This window comes from Cariama cristata, unplaced genomic scaffold (genome assembly GCF_000690535.1).
Source record: "Cariama cristata isolate BGI_N322 unplaced genomic scaffold, ASM69053v1 scaffold15741, whole genome shotgun sequence".
Lineage (NCBI taxonomy): Eukaryota > Metazoa > Chordata > Aves > Cariamiformes > Cariamidae > Cariama > Cariama cristata.
Genome location: NW_009601155.1, coordinates 98,129 through 119,173, shown reverse-complemented (window position 1 = coordinate 119,173; position 21,045 = coordinate 98,129). Strand labels below are relative to the sequence as shown.

The following is a 21,045-nucleotide window of genomic DNA, read 5'->3' as shown; positions in this document are numbered from 1 at the left end:
TATATTTTTTTTTCCCCCTCTAATTTAAAGCAAAAAAAAAATACTCGCCCCGTTATCTGCTCCCGAGGTGAAGGCTCGCACCGGCCCCCGGCCCCGCCGGTTCCCCCTGCCCTGGAGAGGGTCGCGGGAACGCTGGAGGTGGGATCCGCTTCATGCTCAGATCGGGAGAAAAGGATTTTTGGGGGGTCTTTGCATGGGCTCCGGAGGGCCACGCGTGGGGGAGCCGCGGCCCTGGCCACCTCCCAGGCACATCGTGCCCAGGGGAGAAGCTGGGGGACCGGGTTCGATGTCCGGTGGATGCTACCGCCTGAGGAGGGGGTGTAAGGGGTGCGGAGCTGCCCCTCTGCCTGCGGTAGCATGCTTGTGTCTGACAAGGGTCTTTGAAAGTCTCCCTGTGTATAGAGGCGAAGACTGTGGGTGAGGAGTCACTTTTTTATTAGAGGTAATGAGGGAGGAAGAAAGCCACCAAACTAAGCTTTTGGACATTCAAGCAGCTCTCAGATCAGGGAGACAAACCTGGCACCAGGTCCCCATCACTGGTGTCCATGTCCTCACCTTAGGACCTTTCCGGCGGGTGCCCATCATTGCTGAGCCGCTCGGCTCCCAGTGCGTGCGTCCACCTCTGCGTATAACTCTGCCTGCCTGGCTGCAAGTTCCCGTGGCCCTGGGGACAGTGCCCTTAGGCCAGGCTCCGTGGGTTGCTGTCTTTCCACGTTTTGGTATTTGCAATGTATAGATTTGAATGTTACTATATATGCGTGTTGGGAGCAGTTGGAGGGATAGATGCGTATAGGACATGGTGTGCAAATGTGTCTTGCTTAAGTGAGCTTGTGAAAACTGCTGTGGTGTTATAGTTAGATGCCATACAAATCGTAACTGCATGTGAAGCCCTCCAAATGGTGTGCATGTGTCTAACATTACATATGTGCACTGTCATATGCAAATACGTTTTTATGCAATTTTTTTCTTTTCTGGTTAAAAAGTAAAAACCCAATTGAACTCTGAGCAGGACAAGGGGTTTGTGCCTTAAGTCACTTGCACTGAAAATTTCAACAACCCACGTTATGTTCATGCAAAACAGTGTCGGGACAGGGGGGAAGTCTGTCAGAGTCTGCAGCACGAGTGGTGCCTGGGGAGGGCTGCGGGGGGCTGTGCCTGGTTTCCTGAGGCTCTGTACCGTGTTTCCCGGGCCCCCCCCAGGGCCCCCCTGCACGCCATAGCTGCCGTTTGGCGTGATATGTGTGGCACCAGGGACTGGGGACGGCTGGCAGGGCTTTACCCGGGGAATTCAGCCGGCGCCTGACCTGTGGGTTTTCCTCTCCCCTCCATCCTATCCCTCTCCCTCTCCTCTGCACCCCCTCCCCAGAGAGCCGGTGCTTGGGCGTGTGTGGAGAGGTGAGCTTGGAGAGGCACTCCAAAACCCCCCACCCGACCCCTGACACGAGTGGCATGAACTTGGAGCCGGGCGAGTGCGGGATGAACTCAGTGAGCTGCGGCAACGGGAAACTCCGCCAGTGGCTGATCGACCAGATAGACAGCGGCAAGTACCAAGGGCTGGTGTGGGAGAATGAGGAGAAGAGCATCTTCCGCATCCCCTGGAAGCACGCTGGCAAGCAGGACTACAACCGCGAGGAGGATGCTGCTCTCTTCAAGGTAGGGCTCAGGCCAGGGTCGGGGCTGTGGGACACAGCCGGGGCAGGAGGGATGCCTGGAGGCTCTTGCAGTGGCCCCTCGCCATCCCGTCCTTGCTGCCCGCCTCGGCAGGCTGGCTCTGCTGGGTGCCCGCTGCCGCCGTCTGCCTGGCTGGTGGCCCTGGCTGTGCCCTGGTGTCCCCTGTGTTTGCGGGATGAGACAGCCCCCACATTCACACTTCTCTGTGTGGAGCTAAATGCTTGTGGGACTGCAGCGCATCTGTTTCCACATTCGTCTCGGATAATTTTCTCCCCTTTTTCGTGCCTGCTAAACTGTTTTTCCTACCTTACCATGCTGCTTTTTTTCTTAGCCTAAACCCGTAGGGAGTAAATTCATGCACATATAGGCACACACATATATGCTGTTTCAAGCATTGTGGACTTGTAATTGATTCTTTTTCTTTTTTCTTTTTATTTTTTTTTTTTCCTTTTTCTTGCTCTTTTGATTATCTGAAATGTTTCCAGGCTTGGGCTCTTTTTAAAGGAAAGTTCAGAGAGGGCATTGATAAACCAGATCCCCCTACCTGGAAGACAAGACTAAGGTGTGCTTTGAACAAGAGCAATGACTTTGAAGAACTGGTGGACAGAAGCCAGCTGGACATCTCAGATCCCTATAAAGTGTACAGAATAGTGCCAGAAGGAGCTAAAAAAGGTAAAGCATCTCAAATTCCCTGTGTAACAGGGTGTGAATATGTCTCATTGGAAGCGTATGAGGACCGAAGCGTGCTTTTCTGGAATGGTCCTGCAGTCTTTTTAAGTCTTTTAAGGAGCCAAAATGCAGGGCTCAAGTGCAGCTTGTTCTCATGACTTGAGAGGCTGTGTCTGCGGGGGGATTGCTGGCGTTTGAGTCGGAACATTGAACGGGAGCCCTCGCAGAAGATGCAGACAAGCACCCTGCACATCGCTGGAGGAATTGCTCTTTTAACTGGAGCCTCCCTGCCAGTTCTGTGTAGCGAGAGCCAAGCAAACGGCTCAAGGGACAGGCAAAAAAAAAAAAAAAAAAAAAAAAATTGCTTGCTGGATCTGAGTTTTGAATACAGGGAAGAGCAGAAGTGTTTTGAGCTGGACAGTAGGTAACTGCTGCGGGGGAAGAGCTGGGAGCGAGGGATGCCCGGTCTGCAGCCTCCTGGGCAGAGGCTGGGAGCAGTACCTGCTCTCCAAGAAGCCCCTGGTGCCAGGCAGGGCTTACGGGAGGCAGAGGCTTGGCAGGGCCCGGGGAGGGCATCCTGGTGCTCTGGGTATGGCTGGGCACCTCTTCCCTGGAGGGGCATGGGGCAGCCCGACGGGACAGACTGCCTCTTGGAGCTGCCTGCAAGGGAAGGCTGGGAATCCTGTCCCAAACGGGTGCTGGAGGGCATTTTAGTCCTCTGCTTGTTCAAAGGCACGTTGTTTGGATTTGTCTGCAATGTGCCAGTTTCAGATTTCCTTAAGAGATGGTTGACATCGTTTATTTTCATCCCTCTGGTCAACGTAGGTGCAAAACAGATGAGCATGGAGGAGCAACCGTTAATGGTGAACCATCCCTTTCCAATAACTTCTCCTTACACTTCCCTGACATCTCAGGTATGATATTAGCTACATGTTTCGCTTCGTGCTTGTACACTGAGCAGCATCATTTCTGTGCTATGTGCTATGTCTGTCTTTGCTGGCATGGCTCTCTAGTTCTCTCTGGGAGGAAACTTTATTATGAAACCCAAGAAATCGGGAAACAGCTTGTCTAATGTCATATGAGGCCACAGGGCAGTTGATTTCCCTTGGTGTTGTTTATCCCTGAGTAATAGCTCTTTTCTGTTGGACGACAGATACTAACGCTCTGCCATTCTCTTGATGCCAGAATGTAAGCACTCAATGAAGCCTTGCCCTTCCAAGCAGACATTTACCAGCAGTGCTTTGACTGCCTTTTGTTATTCCACCCTGCTTATTATTTACACCAGTAGTGAGAAGTTCATTTGAAAGCCGCATTGGTGGTGGTGGCGAAGTGCCATTTGTGTAGCCTGGGCAATGCTTAGACCTCCGTGGGCTTTGGCAGAGAAGACCAAGGAGATGAGATGTGAAAGCTGATGCAATGCATAGCATTAGTTTCAACAGCTGTCAAATAAAAGAATATCTCATTCAATTGCATAGGTACCGAATTACATGGTGCCTCACGAGCGGAACTGGAGGGAGTTTGCTCCGGAGCAGCCGCATCCCGACATCCCCTACCAGTGTGCCAGCGTCCCCTTTGCAGCTCGCGGTCATCACTGGCAAGGACCTGGCTGTGAAAATGGTAAGATCCTCCTGTTTAGGGTTGCTTGCTGAGGTTGGTCACCTAGAAGGACCGCGGATTCTTATTTGTGGCTTTCGTTGGAATGAACAGAAGTGGCTGGAGAGGAGTGCTGGGCTCCCTTCAGAGAGCACCACGGGGCCCATGGCATGAGCCTTTGTCCTGGGTCTTTTTTATGTGTGATGTGTGGGCTATGCAGTCCTCTGAGTTGAAACAACTCAGCCCCCCAAAGTCCTCAGTTGTCTCAAAAGCCCTGAGCAATAGGAAGAGAACCACCACCCCCCCCAAACCTGAAATGGGAACATGTGTTCTTTAGCTTAGCTTTCTTATTTTGGACCTTTTGAGGCACACATCAGTGAGGTTTTCGCTCCAGCCTTGTGGATTGAAGCGGCATTATTCTCCTGAGAAGAAACCTGAGATTATTACTTTATTTTAGTGCTGTGGCAATGGGACGACTTGTCATGGATTGAGTCTCTCTTGGGGCTGGTACGGCAGAAACAGAATAAAGGGACATTCCTTTCCCCAAAGATCTCACGGTACCAGAGCCTAACATAATCATGGCTTTCCAAGCTCTGCATCCTTAGGAAAAAGCCTGAATTGTGAAAATTGGCAACGCTGAAACCTGCAGGGGATAAAACATAAGAGAAAGGGAGCTGTGTGCTGTAGACCCTTGCAGGCTAACTCACCGGAGGATGCAGGCATTTGCTTTGTGAGGAGAAGCAGCTGGTTCAGAAGGGCAGGAAAGGATGGGAAGTGAGAAAGGACTTCTTAGGGCAGATAGTACATTTTCAGAGAACAGCTCTCTAGAGGTCGTGATGCAGAAAAATCTTTGGGTCTGCTAAGAAGTAAATGCGCAGCGCACTGCAACTTTTGCTGGTGGTATATTGGAATTATTAGGCAGAATCCTTGGCATTTAGTTGAGCTATTTGCTGATAAAAAATCGAGGTAGCAAGCTGAATGGACTCTACCCTGAAGTACATCGTCTGCAGCAGTTAAACACAGATTCGGACGCTTTGCTGAATTTGGGGGCAGTTGTGAGTGGCCAGTATTGGGTTTCTCATTGGGCTCTAAAACGTGTCAAGAGATGTGGGTGTTTTGTGTCTGCATCACACCAGCTCATGATCGTGGTGGGTTCTGCCGTTGGGAAAGGTAGTGTACGCTTGTCTGCAAGTCACTTGCATCATCCTCCAAAGATTTTTATTGACGTTAAGAAGCAGAGGAAAACGTCAATTGCCCGTGTTATAATCCACTTACTGAACGGTGTTTCTTGGAGCAGTCTAATAGTAGTCCTGGTGATAAAACCCTAATAATCTCCTGCTGCACAATTTTCTTTACCTACTTTTTAAACAATGTTAATTCCAGCTTTATTGCTATACCCATCTTTAGTAAAAGTCCCTATAGGAAATGGGTTGTTTTATGCAGGCAATTTTTAAGAGCACTGTAGTCTAGTTAAAAATGTAAATTATTTCTGTAATAGAATAGCACGTCAGGTAACGAAAAAAGACTAGGGGGAATACTGAAATGCTAAGGGAGTATTTCACGCAGACCCAAATAAAAATACAGTCCAAATAATATCTGGACAGATTGGTAGAGTTGGAATACCTGGAAAAATTGGGAAATAGCACATTTTTAAGAAGAAGAGGGGAAGAGAGAGGGTTCCTGGTGGGGCGCAGAAAAACTCACTTTTGCATCGCTGTGATTTCTGCCCGAGCTTTTCTTTTAGGATTTAGGCAGCTGTCACTGACTTTTGTTTATGAAAACAGGTTGTCAGGTGACAGGAACCTTTTATGCTTGTGCCCCTCCTGAGTCCCAGACTCCTGGCATCCCGATTGAGCCAAGCATAAGGTCCGGTGAAGCCCTCGCCCTGTCAGGTAAGGTCCGTAACCCCTCGGGCTTTCTGGGGAGCTTGACAAGAGACTCCCACTTTTGACTTGCTCTAGCACCATCTCTCCTTTCTGAGGAAAAGAAAAAAGAAGGGAAGAAAAAAAAAGAAGCTCCTTTAATGAATGAATTCGGTGTATGGTCTTAAGCCTCTTTTCCAGGATACTTAAGCACTTATAGCCCCAGCTGCAAGGGATGGAGGTGGTTAAAGTTGATGGAAGTGTTTCACTGACTCACGGCGTTAGTGCGGGTTGCTTTCCTGAGCCGCCAAATAGATCCTTCCCAGGGGAGTTTGGAAATTTTGGGAAGTCAGTGACTTTTAGCTCAGTTTTTCATTTGAGAAGAGCTCCCACGAAAACCTGGGTACCTGACTGTGCTCCTGCTGATGCCACCTGGCTTTGCCCTGCTTTCTTATTCCTGGTGAAAAAAAGGCATTCAGGAAAGAAAGGGGAAGTTCTTTCAGCCAGGTTTGCAGACATCTGGATGCTGAGGGACTTTCTGGATAACTCTGGGAAAATGTGTGTGGAATGTGCTTTTCACAGAAACAATGGATAAACCTGTAACGTGATGCTCGGCAGGTTGCTTGAGCAGGATTGTTCTCCTGAATCAGGGTCTGTATGTATGTATATATGTGTGTGTGTTTGTGTATATGTATATATATAAAAATATGTTGTACACATACACACTTTTTTTTTATATATATATATATTCAGTGCTGTGTGAGTTCCTAGGGCTCAGCCAAGTTGACCAAATGGCCATTTGAACGTAAGGCTGGAGATTTTGGGTACAGCCCTGTTGGAGCCGAAGGCAGCAGTCACTTCTTTTCGGGCAGCTGAGTGCGAGTTTGCAGGTCCCCTGTGCAGCAGCCTCTTTTATGCAAAATCTGGGGAGAAACACAGCTACTTCCTGACTAAATTTGAGGAAGTGTACCGAGCTAGTGGGCTTAATTGTGACGTGAACTTGGAAAATGTGATGAACAGCAACTTTTCACGTGCAGACTTTTCCTTTTAAGTGGAAATGTTAAGTTTGGGGGATGTTAGTTCCTACCAAATTCCCACATCAGTAGGCCTTATAATGTGATGAGAAAGCATTAATGCTACCACGCCCCAGAATTTTTTGTATTTATATTCTTTATATGTTTTTTGCTAATGTGAGCCTGTCTTCTGGGTGGGGGTGACCATCAGGCTCAGAAATCTCATGCAAACTTGTCTCTTGGCCTTAATACAGATCTGAAAGAATGAAAACGTTCATACTGATGTGTCACAGTGATTCTTTTTTATTTTCTCTCCTTGTAGATTGTCGACTCCACATCTGCTTATATTACCGTGAAATACTGGTAAAGGAGGTGACAACTTCTAGTCCTGAAGGTTGTAGGATATCCCATGGCCAAAGTTACGAGGTCAGCAGCCTGGACCAAGTTATCTTCCCTTATCCAGAGGATAATAGTCAGAGGAAGAACGTAGAAAAACTACTGAGCCACCTGGAACGAGGAGTAATACTGTGGATGGCACCTGATGGCCTCTATGCTAAGAGACTTTGCCAAAGCAGGATCTACTGGGACGGGCCTCTGGCGCTCTGCAGTGACCGACCCAACAAGCTGGAGCGGGACCAAACATGCAAGCTCTTTGATACTCAGCAGTTTTTAGCAGGTAATTCCCAGTTTCTGGAGATGTCACCCGGTCGCTCTCCACATCAACTTTACGAGAGTGCTCTTTTCCTGTTACCTTATGAATTACAATAAGAATTACCCCTCACTTCTTTTGGGCAAGTGCAGTCGGGGGTAGTTGACTCCTGAATAATCCTGTCAAATTCTGCTCTCTGTGCACGTTCAATGCCTCTGCCCAAGCCAGCAGGAGTGAACTGATGCTCAGCTGGTGACACCCAAACCCCCACATCTCTTTAAGAAGTGTAAGGAGGAACCTAACTAAATAGTCCTTCCACAAATTGAGTGTCAGAGGAAAGTGGATCCTGATCTTGGATCTGCTAGTGTAAGTCCTGGGTGGGCCTGTGGTCTGCACTCGCGCTGCCCTCAGCTTCCCAGAGCGAGCCTGAGGTCTTGCTCAGAGTGTACAAATACCAGCATGAATTTCAGTAGAAAGCCTTCTTTTCAGTCTATGCCAGTGTTTAAAAGATATCTTGGGGGTAAAAAGGATTTCACAAGCTCTGGAATTTCAGGATTGCCTAATACTCTGAGCAAGGAGGTGCATTACCTCTCCAGAGCTCTGTGAGAAGGTCTTGTTTTGCACAGGGCGGTACAGAGGGGGCAAAGGCACGCTTCAGGACGGTGCCTTCTCCTTCCAGCCCATGGAGGGAAGGGGCAGAGCCTCAACCCTGCTTCCCAGCACTTTTGAGCAGTTAGAGGGAGGAAGGCTGTCCACCCAGAGAAACTGGTCGGAGTCAGTTGTTGTCCCAGAGGACAGCTTGACCCTTTTTTGAGATGCGTGGCATCGTTATAGGTGAACTGTCTGCCTATGGTTTAGTGTGTTTTCCCACTAGAACAGGGCATCGGCACTGGCATGACTCTCTCAGGAGAATAATGCCTTGCAAAATTTAAAAGAACCCCACCAAACCCAAACCAACAGCTTTAGCATACTTTATATGCCACAGCTGATGCACCATCCTAGGAAAATGGTCAAGTAAGAAACACATTTAAGGAGAGAAGTCTCATATGGATGTGAGAATTGACAGTTAGAAAGGGGAATTTGAGGTCAGGGTACTGGCTTGGGCTTCAATCACATGCTAATTTAAAGACGTATAACTCTGCCTCTGATGATGGTTTTGGAAATCCCTTTCCCTTTTCTCAGGTGGTTTTTTCAGATGTACTCTGGGTTCTTCCAAACGGTTGACAGGACATCTCTTTTTAGATGCCTAACCCCAAAGATAAGCTCAAGCAATAGTTATTTTTTCCCCCCTCCTAAATTACTTATGCACCAATGCCTGTGCAAACCCCAGCATGTGGTTGAAGCCATAGTCTGGGGTGTGTGCAAAGTGAGTTTTTGCATGTGTTGATGCTCAGCTAGGTTTGTAAGTGACTTGCCATGGGCGTATGACATCTGCATGTTAATTGAATGTACTGAACTCCCAGACTGCAGGCAAGCTTTGGGATTCCCCCCTTAGAAAACTGGGCCTTCCTTGGGAAGAGAGGCAGGAGATCCCTACCAGTAGAGGGAATCTTGAATGGCAGAGAAAGGGGCAGATGCAGAACTGGTACGGACCACAGCTATTAGGACCCCATTAAGGAGCTCGACCCTGCAGTGCAAACTGCGCCGGAGCATCGAGGCCCATGTTGAGCAGCCTGTACTGTTGAGAAGGCTAAAATGGCAATAAATCAGAAAATAGGTGGCTGGTCTCTGGGGAGTACTGCGTAATAAATGCAGTAAATCATGCTGGGTGGAGAGTAGGAAGGTAGAGGAAAAGAATTTGGGAGCGTGAGGGAGGCAGCCAGAGGAGGGTTGGCTTGGAGTAGCAGGAGGTGGGGAAGGTTTGGGCAGGTGGATGGGGAGCCCTGTGGCGTTGGAGGGGGCAGTTGGGCCTGGAAAGGGTGATGGGGCGAGTGGAGGGTTTTGGAGACGTACGAGACTGACCTCAAGCCCCGATTATCCTGCTGGTGGGAAAGAAAGGGCTTTCTTCTCCAGGTCCATGCCATAGGCTGCTGTCTAGCACTCCCGCAGGTTTTGGGGATTTGAAGAATTGACGGAGGCCAAATAAAACTGGGGGGGAAAGGGGGAAAAAAAAGGAAAACAGGGATTTGAGGAAGAGCCTGGGGAGAACTATGCTTTACTCTGTGTTTTCAGTGAGCTGCCCATTGTTTTACTCTTGTAACTGACCCTCCCAGTAAGACCAGTAGTCCCAAGCTAGGATTGGGACACTATTGTGGTAGCCACTGAATTCACACCTTGGTCTGAAAAGCTTGCAGTTAGAGTAGAAATGGCAGGAGTGTATTTTGGGAAAAGGTGCGTTTGTCATGCCAAGTTTAAAGACTCTCCTTTCCCTGTATAGCAGGAGGTACTTCATGAATAGACATTGGTTTTAATATTAATTTCAACTTTTTCCAGAAAGCTTGAGTAGGGTTATAAATTAAAATGAAATCTTTACCAATCAACTATGTAGAAATACCTCACATAATGCAGACTTTAATGAGGTTATTGTAGTAGATGCAATTTTCTTTTTTTCTGGAAGGAAATACAGTGTCTAAAACACAACATAGTGATTTTGGTCCAAGTGGAAGTCTCTTATGGAGGCCTCACCCGCTGTCTTTTGTAGGGGCCACTTTGACTATTGTAAGTATTTTCCCTTTTCCCTTTGTGCAAGGGGGTGGGTTAGTGGAGGAGCTCAGAAGACACAGGCTCCTTTGCTGGCTCGGTGCATGGCTTAAATAAGGTCCTTCACCTTTCTGTGCCTCCCTGCCCCCAACTAGGCACAGCGGTGACAATGGCTCCATGACTGTGTCTAGCTGAGGCTGAATTTCGTGCCTGGCAGTACTTTGAGTTTCTGGCTCTACTAAGCCATTGGTTTCAGTGCTGCTGTTGGGTGTCTGCTTGAGTGGGTCCTGGTTGCCACCGGTGTCTCCTCCAGGAGGTTCTGCTGTCGAGGCGCAGTAGAAATACTAATTGGAAGACATCCCAGTTTGTGCCTATGAAATAACTTGTGAGGCAAGGCAAACAGAAAAATTGCAGTGTTATAACTAGCTCCTCTGATCTGTGGGAAAGTCTCCAAACTCAATGTCTTCTCCTTACCTCTTGTCTTTTTCCTGACCTCTCTCATCCTCCTCTGGAGTTACTTCATCTTCCCCCACTGTGTTCCAGGGTCCTCCATTTGGAGCTCAACCATCCACAAAATCTTTCTTACAGACCTGTGCTGGTTTTGGTTGAGATGATAGAGTTGGTTTTCTTCATAGCAGCCCGTGTGGTGCTATGGTTTGGATTCGTGATCAAAACAGTGCTGATAACACAGGGATGTTTTAGCTAATGCTGAACAGTGCTTGCACAGCGTCAAGGCTTTCTCCATTTCCCACTCTGTTTCAACAGCAAGCAGGCTGGGGTGGACAAAAGGTTGGAAGGGGACACAGCTGGGACAGCTGACCCAAGTTGACCAGATGGATATTCCCTACCGTATGATCTCATGGTCAGCAGTAAAACTGGGGGAGGGGAAGGGGGGGAAGTTTGCCAGAGGATGCTGTTGCTTGGGGGCTGGCTGGACATCGGTCAACTGGTGGTGAGCGATTGCTTTTTGCATCACTTGTTTTTCTTTGCTTTGTTTTGTTTTTCTTTTTACCTATTAAACTGTCTTTATCTCAACCCACAAATTTTCTCACTTTTGCCCTTCTGATTTTCTCCCCCATCCTGGCGGTGGGAGCGAGGGAGCGACTGCATGGTGCTTGCCTGCCTGCCGGGGCTAACCCACAACACGGCCCTTTCTCTCTTCCCAGAGCTGCAAGCCTTTGCTCACCATGGACGTCCGCTGCCGAGGTACCAGGTCGCTCTGTGCTTCGGGGAGGAATTTCCAGATCCGCAGAGGCAAAGGAAATTAATTACAGCCCATGTAAGTAGGACTTCTGCCTTAGCTAAAAGAAACATATTCCTTGGAGGATATGAATCTGCCAGTCAGGCTTTTCTGCCTCGTGTAGGTTGTGAGGGAGGTAATAAATTCTTGAAAATGCAGCACCACCCAGACTAGGGTTGAATCCCCAGATCTGCCAAGGACGTACTGGTAACCCTCAGTAGTGCAAAGCACCTGATTTCCCTCGCTGTAGAACATAAGTATCATCTGTGATCTCTTGCAAATTCCTTCAAAAACCTAAAGCTGAAAGGTACCCTGGAAGAGCTGGGCCGTGCTGTTATTGCCAACCCAGTTGTGCAGCTCCTTGGGCTGCCAGGTTAGTGCAGGACGTGATGCTTTCGCAACCGTGCTCCAGAATCCCAGCCTGCATCTCAGGGACCTCAGCCCTTAACGGGGTGCAGGGGCTCCTTGTGCAGCTTCAGGGTTAAGGTAGCTGGCAAGCTCATGGGCTGACTGACCACAGTTCGCACACACTCAAAGCTAGTGTTTCGGGATGCTATCTGAGGGAGGGTGATGACAGAGACTGAGACCAGGTACTTTCTAAATTGGCTGTATTGGCCCATAAAACCACAAGAGAGGTGATAATACACACGTTAGCAGCAGGGCTTAGCTTATTGCATTCTTGGGAAGAAAATCGATGTCTCTCTTAATTTTTCGAAAGCATGGATCCCAAGTCAGGCTTTTGTCATAAGCTGTAGCCTCCCTATGGCTGCGCAGCTTTTGTACTGCCACATCGCTGCTTAGCGAGTCTCTGGGGTGGAAGGCGAGAAGCTCACAAATCCATCCCGAGCTATGTGATGGCTGGTTAGAGGTAGCTCTCCCTCCCTGTCTCTCCCTAAACTCTTTTCCATCCCCATTTTGGTTTTCCAGCTTTCGATCCCTCCTTCCTAGCATCCCCTCTCCAGCCCCCTTCTCCATGTGCTGTCCTGGCAGCTTCTCTGTGAGCCTGTACCTCCTGCTCTTTCCAGAGCTTTGTTTCTCCCTTACCACTTGCTCCTCAACCTGCTCAACCTCTCGGGCTGTCCCGACTCGTGGGCTGATGGGGCTCAACCATCCCACCAAACAGCTATGCCCCTGGACCTGTTTGGCTCACCTGCCCCGCTGCCTTCCCATCTCCCCTATGGTGGGATAAGAGGTGCTCAGCTACCTCCGAATGCCGATGAGAGGAGGGGAAGGGGGACCAGTGGGGCTGCTCCAGGGCAGCGATCCCTTCTGGCTCTCTCACTTCCCAGAGGCGGGACCCACAGACAGTATTTTTCCTCCAAAATGATGCCCATGTCTTAACATGGAGGGGCTGGCTGACCAGCAGGAGGGTTGTGGAGAAGAGTTGTCCAACCTCTCCGTCCTCCGAGAGTAAGGAGAGCCTCAGGTGTTTATTCTCAGTGCGCAACTTAAATATTTGCAGTCAGAGCACAAAGGCCTGAGGGGGAACGGTGGTTTCTGAAGAGACAGAAGTGAAGGCAGCGTTAAAACATACAAATCTCTCTTGGTGGTTGAACGGATTCCTCATCAGAGCTTGAATGAACACAAACAAGAGTAACCTTGATGTTAGATTGAAGTCTAATTTCAAACACAGTCGTTTGGCCATATATCTCAGTCTACCTGAGGGCTCCAGCATTTCAAGTCCTCAAAGTACTTTACAACACAGAGGAGACTTTCAGGGCTTTGCGTATGCCTTTGAACACGTCGAGTGGCCGCAGGCAGTTCTGGTCTGTAGGCATCACTCACACCCAGGGGCTGGCTAAGGGACTGCTATTGCCGATACATTGTTTGTGTCACCGGTACGTGCCCTTCTAAACGAAGACTGTGGAGGTAAGGAGTCTGTGCAGTTAGCAAGGCACTTGGCAGCAGAACAGGCAAGGCCTAGCTTAAAACAGAGATTAGCGAGACCGCTTAAATCGTTTTCCCATTCTGGTAAGGAGAACTGTTTTGTCCTGCCTTGTTTTTAACTTAAAACCACTATAAATAACTAAGATGAGGAGCATGAAATTTTGTCACACGTCTGATTAACATTTTGTCTGTTCTTAAGGTTGAACCAATGTTTGCCAGGCAGCTGTATTACTTTGCTCAACAAAACAGTGGACATCTTCTGAGAGGCTATGATTTGCCAGAACTTGTGACTAGTCCAGAGGATTATCACAGATCTATTCGCCATTCCTCTATTCAAGAATAAGATCCTCAGAAATAGTGTTTTTAAAGCCACTATAAAGATTATGCAGAGTGGAGGAGCAGATCTGGGTCACAATTTGGAGATCCACACCACAGCTGGATGTGTTCAGGGGTTCAGTGATAGGAAAGTGAACTAGGACAACCATATTCTATGATACAAACGACGGGTCTTCAATGTTTGGATGCTACATCTCACATAGGTTCCACTGTCGCTGAGAATAACTCAAAACTGACGAAATGATTGCTATGTTTACGTTTGCTTAATGTTCTCCTTGGGTTTTGAGGACTGATTCTTACCGAAGACTTAAATCCAGAGTTTACACTGTTGCATTTGCAGGGCTATTTATTTTGGTTTACTGATCTCAGGGAAGGTACATAAATTTGCCGTGTTCCCAATTTGAAATTGTAACTACTATAGGTGGTAGCAAATGTAGATGGTTTGTTGAGAATAGCTGATACATGTAAGCAGTTGTAAGTTTAAATTCTGAAGTATGATGCTTATATTCTTGTATAGAATATTTCAGTGTATTTTTTTGAAACAATGCAGTTCTTCAAAGACATAGTTTTTTTATACCTGACTGACTTTTATCCTGACAATGAATTTTGTGGCTGCCACTGCTGTAATTGGATTAGCCCCCATAATAGCAGTTTCTAAGGTGATGCGTTTATGGTACTGTGTTAAGAAAAGTGACCGTTCAGCTCATATTACCTGTGGATTTAGTGGATTAACCACTAAAAGTCTAGAGTCCCGAAGAGCAGGTTTGAAAGTAAATTACGTTTTTCTTATAATTGAAAGCTACTGTGCATTATATATATGTATATATATGCATTAGAATTAAGTTGGCAGACCTTGAAAACGGCACAGAAGTGGTCCTGCTAGCCTTTTTTTTGATGTCACATGCATGAGCCAGGTTAAAATAACCACCACCTTTGACTTATACAAAGCCAGCTCTGCTCTTTGTGTGCACTTGCAGCTTCCTTCCAGCGGTACTGAAATGAATGTGAAGGGAGAGTTCAGGGAGAGCAGTGTTTGACCTCCCCTATTAAGACAGTCAAGGGAATGCTTGTTTTAATGTTTGCTTCCAAAAATTTTACAGAAGTATAATTTGATGCAATTTGCAGCTTTTAATGATAGGGTGCCGTTGTAGAGACAGAGAAGAGGTCTGTTGAGTATGCATGCCAGTGAAATTTCCTTGCTGGTGAGCAGACCGTGTGACCTTAGTAGCTTTAACTCCAGAACACGATCTCCCTATGCTTAACAGACATACTGCACTTGACTTTCTAAATGAGGAAGAAAAACCGGTACTTGGTCTGGCAGCAGACTTGTGTTCTAGGGACTTTGAATTTATACATCTTAAAGATGCGTACTCCTTTGGGATATATTATCCCCCTCCTTCTCCACAGTGCCAAGCGGAATTAACAGGTCATTTTTACTTTTATGTTCTTTGTTACTTGAAGTCTTTTTCCTGGCTTAAATATTTTCATAGGGGAGACCTCTCTCTTACACATTAAAAGCACTGCTCTAGGTGACCTTCAGAGCTTCTGCATATGCTTTTGACCTGTGCATACATTTTACTGAAAGGGACTTTTGTGTTCAAACTGAACTGGTACAATACAAATTTCATGTGTTTTTTTCACTTTTTTCTAGTGATCGTTGCTTCATATGCTCATTGCTTCAGCTCACATCTTAGAATAAAGTCCTTATTCCCTACCAACTTGATTTGTATGTGTTGTTTTCAGTAGCGGGGCAAATCTAACGTGCATGGTTCTGCCTGGTAACCTGGGCTGCACTGCTGGCTAAGTCTATGGGGAACTGTGTTCTAAGCCAAAAGTGCAGGGAAAGGTCAAAAGGTAAGGATTTTTTTCTCACAAAAATTTCTGCGATATTAGCTACAGTTAGTAGAAAAAGGGAAAGTAGGGAGGTTGCCCTTCGGCTGTTGGTTTCGCGGACCACGGATGATGCAGCAGAGCCCTTCAGCTGAGGATTTGGTTATGCCATGCACCTGAGGGCTCTGCCCCTGTCCCTCCATGGCCTCTGGAGCTCGGGACAGGGCTGGTGCCCCCCCTGCCCAGCCCAGCGCTTGGGGACCCTCCGACCTGCTGCTTGCCGGGCTGGTGGCTGGAGCTGGAGGTGATGGTTACCGGTTGCTATAGTTCCCAGAGTGTTTTCAAGTGAGAAAAGTTGGGAAAGGGTGAAAAGGAGGATGACAAGTGAACTGAAATAGCGAAGTCAGAATAAGAGTGAATTTCACCGGGCAGCCCCTGTTTACTGGAAATCAGGGCCCCGAGAATGGTCCTTCAGTGCAGTAGCTTACAGACAGAGCAAGGTGTGAAAAGTAGTTACGAGATTTGTGAAGTGCCTGAAGAGAGGGGGAATATTTTCTCTTTACGTGGAGGCTCATGTTGACTATTGAGGTGCATTATCATTTTTGGCTTTGGAATGAGCTTTTAATTGTTTTCCTTGAAGGAACATGATTGAAAGCCAGAGGCTGTGAAGAGGGAGGAAGGAGAGCACTGTCTACGTTCTGGCCAAACACAACTTGTGTAGTTCGAATGCAGAGGGATGCAGGTGAAAGACTTACTTTAACCAAGCAAAGAGATTGAGATATTTCTCTTGGAGGGATGAGGCAGGTGGAAGAGTGGAAGGAAAATCAAGCTGTTGATTTGTACCAGAAATTATTTTGCACGTGAGGACTTCAAAGCTGCATTTGACTTTTGTGACTGTCTCTTACTGTTCAAAGATAACTAATGGTTACATAAAGGGGGGAAAGCAAACAAGAAAAAAACCCTGAAAAACATTTTCTCCTTTTAGCATCTTTGTTACAGTCACTACATGAAAACATTTGAAGTACTTCCTACTTCTGTTAATTTCTGTTTATAGTTTTTGAGGTCTACTTCCTTCCTGTTATGATTTCGGTGGTGTTTATAAATGACATGTTTTACTCCCGGCATAGCTGGTGTTTTTTCAAACTATTTCAGCGTGCAATTTGTGTCAGTATTGGTTTCTCTGATTTTACTACAGCCATACTTACAATTGTTTCTTGAGAAGGTTTCATGCCGGAGCTGTGCAGCTGAAGTACCTATTTTCAACATTTGGTTCTGCTAAGTGGTTTTGCCTACTGCTGTAAACTGTATTAGCCTTAAAGGGACTGAAGGTTAACCAGAAATGAGGAGATATATTTTAAGCTGAAATAGAGTGTAACAGAGTTTGTGGAAAAAACACAGGATTCACGTGAAAACCCCCGTGGCCTTTTAGACGGGCATATGCATGCTGTTTACATCAGCGTTTGTCAGCAGCGTGGAGGTGGGGAAACACCACCTTCGGCAGCGAGCTTTCAGGAAAAAGTAAAGCATTTTCTCTTGCATGCTCTCAGATCATTGTCTGTGTACAATTGTAGAGAGGCAAAGGGGGGGGAGAGAGAGAGAAAGAGTACTTAGCAAAAAAAAACCAAACCAAACGAGTAGCTTGAAACAATCATATCTCCTTTCCCAGGCAGAACTATATGTCAAATTTAGCTGAACTTGGACGGCAAGATTTTAAAGATTGCCAGGGTGGTTTTTATCTGAACGCTGATCTAGCTAGTAGGAGGCTAAGAGTTATTTATTTGCGATTAAGTGCTTGAGAATTTGGTCGGCTCTGAAGAGAAGTTGACGGGTCCGTGTGACTGGGAGCAGTTAGGAGGTGGCAGGTGTGCAGCTCATTCAAGCACTTTTAGCTTTCAAGCACACAGCCAAGTAAGCACATCTTCTTTGCATCCCAGCGGGATTGTTACATCCACTGCGTCCCACAACCAGCTCCGCTGCTGGGCTACAGGTACCAACTGCCTGAATGCCTGTGAAATGCTCAGTGCCTTGACCGTGCTGAAATGACGGTCAAGGACGAGGCAACTTAAGTGTCTCAGCATAACACTCCTTGAGCTGTAGACATCGAGTCACTGATGAACACGCTGCTTGGGTGGGTTGCCATTGCCCTTTTGGCAACTGGTAAGAGGGTAAGGCAATCACCTGTGCTCAAGTAGAAACTGAAAAACAGACCAGATGCTTTGGTTCCAGGCTTAAATTTGTTTTTCCACTTTGCAATGGCAGAGTATGACCTGAAAGCTGATGTCTGAATGGCTCTGCACAGGGTGGTGTTTCACGAAAAGGCGATAGTCAAGAAAGGGTAGAGCCCAGTCCGTATTTTCGGCTCTTAGGTAGAAGTAGCTTCGTGCCCTGGGAAACAACGGTGATGAAACACAGGACTTCATTTTGCAAATGCATTTTTGTTGTTTCCACAGTGTCGGTGCAGCACAGCTGCCTCGCACGTCCCTGTGGGCCAGCTGGCCGTCCCCTGCCACTCCAGTTACAGTGCTGCCCGCTGAGGCCAGACACGGGACTGGGCGCTGGGCACTTTTCTGAAATCAAATCTCCCAGGCTTTAGCTATTATTGCCTGATCCCTTCAAAAGACAGCTTATGAAGTATGCACAAATTCTACCTCTCAAGCTAAGAGAAGAGACAGATTTCAGTGACTTCTTTTCACAAACTGCAAGTAATGTGTGTCCTCTGTATTCCTGGGAGCTGGTTTTATCTTTGACCCTTGGGCTTGCTCTGCTTTGGTTTCAAGACTGGCTTCGGCATTCTTGCTCTAGAAATGTCTGAAATCTAAAAACTTCTGCATTCCAGTCGGCCTGGCTGTCTTTTAATCCCTTTCCTGGCCAGGCAGAAATGGTGTCCAAGTAGTATCAATGAAACCACCTGCCATAGGAACTTCTGTGAATGTCCATGTGAACCTGGTGAGGTTAGAGCAGATACTTGCATCTTAGTAGCTCAAGCACACTTGATGAACTCTCCCAGCTATATAAATATTAGTGCAATGGGTGCATCACCATATGCTTGAAACGCATTTCATTGCGTCCTCACCATGTTGTCCACCTTGCTCCTTCTCACTTCCTTCGTGAAGAGCAGCTGTTCAAATCTGAATTAGGCAGCTAGAGGAATGCCCTGATTTTTTCAGGTGTGCAAGATGCAGAATCTCTCTCCGAGCTGGGCATGGCCAGCGGAGCACAGGCAGAGGTCAGACAGTTTCAGGTTCAAGCACTTCTGCTGTTTGTCTACAAACTGCATTAGCCTGTCTCTATCCATGGGTAAGTCCTACTCATGTATCAGTAAACTGTTTATCTCATGTAGTTTTATGCCGCCTTCTCCTGGTCTAATATAGATACAAGTCTTAGTACATGGTCATGAAGAAATTTTCTTCTTTACTGGTGGCTGCAGCCATCTATTAATGTGCCTTGCTAAATACATTGTTGTGGGTCTAGCTAACACTTTTGTCATTCTCTTGAGTCCTCTCTCAATCTTGGTCTAAACTGAGGGAAAGATCTAAAGGCAGGCAGTGCTTCTTACTGTTTGCGCGGTGCCAAGCATGATGGGGCACCACCTTTGAAGGTGAGCCTCTGGATACCACCACAATTCCTAAAATTGTGATTATGGTGTTCTTGGGTCTTGTGAGTTGTGATTCTCACCCTAGAAACCATAAAATGCTCAGCAGAGTATAATTGTGGTAATCATTTATGCTAGGCTTTCCATAGGAAGCTGGTGTGCAGCTTATTTCAGCCCAAGCCACCGCATTCAAATTACTTTTTCTCAAGGAGGTGACTGAATCAATTGTTTCTCACGCTCCTGTTACAGCCATTCATAATTCTCTCATAAAAGTGAAGGCTGAGCATTTCCAGTTTCTAGCACAGAGCATCTAACTTCAGATAAAATCACTTTTAGAGCTAGATGCCCTGCCTTTTTCCTTTCAAACTTCTCCTGGGTTTCACGATTTTTATATCCTCAGAAACCGAAGTTATGGGTAAGGTCTAGTTACATCTCTAATAACTCATTTTCATTTCCTTTTTTCACCCATGATCAAGAGGTTTAGCCTTCTTCATGACTGTCCCCTCCCACAGAAAAAACCCATGAGAGGAGTAGCGAGAGAGAAAGACTTCAAAAACAGGGTGAATGACCTCATCGTGTATCTACAGTAGAGACGTCAGTCTCCAAGAAATAGGAAAGGTCAGAGCTGTTTAGAGCAAGGGGTTTTTCACAACACAGCTGAAAAACCCAGGCAGGGTCTGAAGAATTCATGCTATCCTCATCCCTTATCTCATCTTTTCCCCAAATACTTGGAGACCCTCCATCCAGAGGAGCTGCTGCTGTGTGATTTTTAACATAGGTTACCATCCTGAAGCACCGGTCATGGTAGCTTTCGCCAGGCTTGGACTTTCAAAAAGAAAACAGTGAAACAAACGACAGACATTTGCATGGGAATAGTGCAAAATCTTTTTTTTTTCCTTTTAAACAAACCACAATTTTTCCTTCCAGAGCTTCTCCTATCCCCAATATAACCAAATCCTGAAAGTTTTCACTGCACTACCTTAACGATTTTATTATTTGGACTACTTAGCGTCAATGGTTGCGAGGGGAGAGAGGCGAACAAGGCTCCTGCGTGGTGGGCTGGCAGGAAGGTGGAGGAGCCGGGAGCTGTGTCCCAGGTGCCAGGGCTGGGGAGGGGGTTTGCCTGGCATCCCTGGGCACGGATGCAGGTCACCCGCACATGAGACAGCGCCGGCCTGAAGGGTGACTCTGAAGTCTCACTTTCCTTTAAAACCATCACTCTACAAATAAAATGGCTTACCTACAATCCCCACACAGATATAGGCACCGTTTAAATATAGCAAGCGTTGATGTCTATCTGTAAATTACAAGGAAATGAATAAATCGAGGCGACATAAACCGCAAAAAGGAAGTTTGAAATCAACCTGGAGCTGTGATAGGTCGACTCCTGCCAAGGAACCCTGCCGAACCTTCACCATCCACTACGGTGGTCACATAGCCGCCGAACCTGACCCGCCCGTCCTGGCTCCCCCGCCAGTTCCCCGGCACCTATGCCCACGTGCCGCTGCTCGCCGGGGATCTGGCCCACATCTGGCCGTCTAGACCTGTGTCGTGGGGGCACCTGCGCCCACGCAAAAGCCAAAGGCGCCCCAGGCACCCGGGATCCCAGCCGCGGGGAGGGCACGGCACGGCATTTTCTGGAAACCAATGAGCTCATTTCTGGGAGGCGGTGGTGGTGGGGTGCTTCAGCACGCGGAGGGTGCGAAGAGGATTAATGCAGGAAGTTGGGGGGAAAGGTTTTCTTTTTTTCTTTTTTTTTTTTTTCAATCTGAAGTGCGGTTTCTGCGCTGCTTACCATCCCGCAGCCTGCTAGGTACAGATATTTGGCAAGGTTATTTGGCTCGACTTCATTTATTATTATGAAGGCTGATTTTTTTTTTTCCTTTGCAAAGTTTATATTAAAGCCAGAATCATTAAGTAAGACATGAAGGTTTTGCATACAGCATGCATGTGTGTGTGTGTTTGTGTGCAGCTATCAAGCCACCCTCACCTCTCTAGAATGATGTTTTGCACACTTGGCCACATTGATGCGCATGTGAGGGAGGGAAAGGATGCTAATGATG

At 47.2% G+C, this 21,045-nt stretch overlaps 1 protein-coding gene across 1 annotated transcript; it reads left to right on the top strand.

Annotated features, from left to right (window-relative positions):
- The first annotated feature begins 1,369 nt into the window (after positions 1–1,369).
- On the top strand, positions 1,370–15,276 carry IRF4 (interferon regulatory factor 4). Its single transcript, XM_009710355.1, has 8 exons — positions 1,370–1,653; positions 2,157–2,343; positions 3,166–3,254; positions 3,816–3,957; positions 5,718–5,825; positions 7,131–7,484; positions 11,264–11,376; positions 13,424–15,276. Exons 1-8 carry the CDS (start codon positions 1,450–1,452, stop codon positions 13,565–13,567), a joined length of 1,341 nt encoding a protein of 446 aa, XP_009708657.1. The 5' UTR covers positions 1,370–1,449; the 3' UTR covers positions 13,568–15,276.
- Positions 15,277–21,045: the final 5,769 nt, after the last annotated feature.

Bases quoted from the DNA above. Each gene is read 5' to 3' on its own strand.
- IRF4 (XM_009710355.1), top strand. From the start codon at position 1,450: ATGAACTTGGAGCCGGGCGAGTGCGGGATGAACTCAGTGAGCTGCGGC. The intron at 1,654-2,156 runs GTAGGGCTCAGG...AAATGTTTCCAG, and splicing joins AGGATGCTGCTCTCTTCAAG to GCTTGGGCTCTTTTTAAAGG. The intron at 2,344-3,165 runs GTAAAGCATCTC...TGGTCAACGTAG, and splicing joins GCCAGAAGGAGCTAAAAAAG to GTGCAAAACAGATGAGCATG.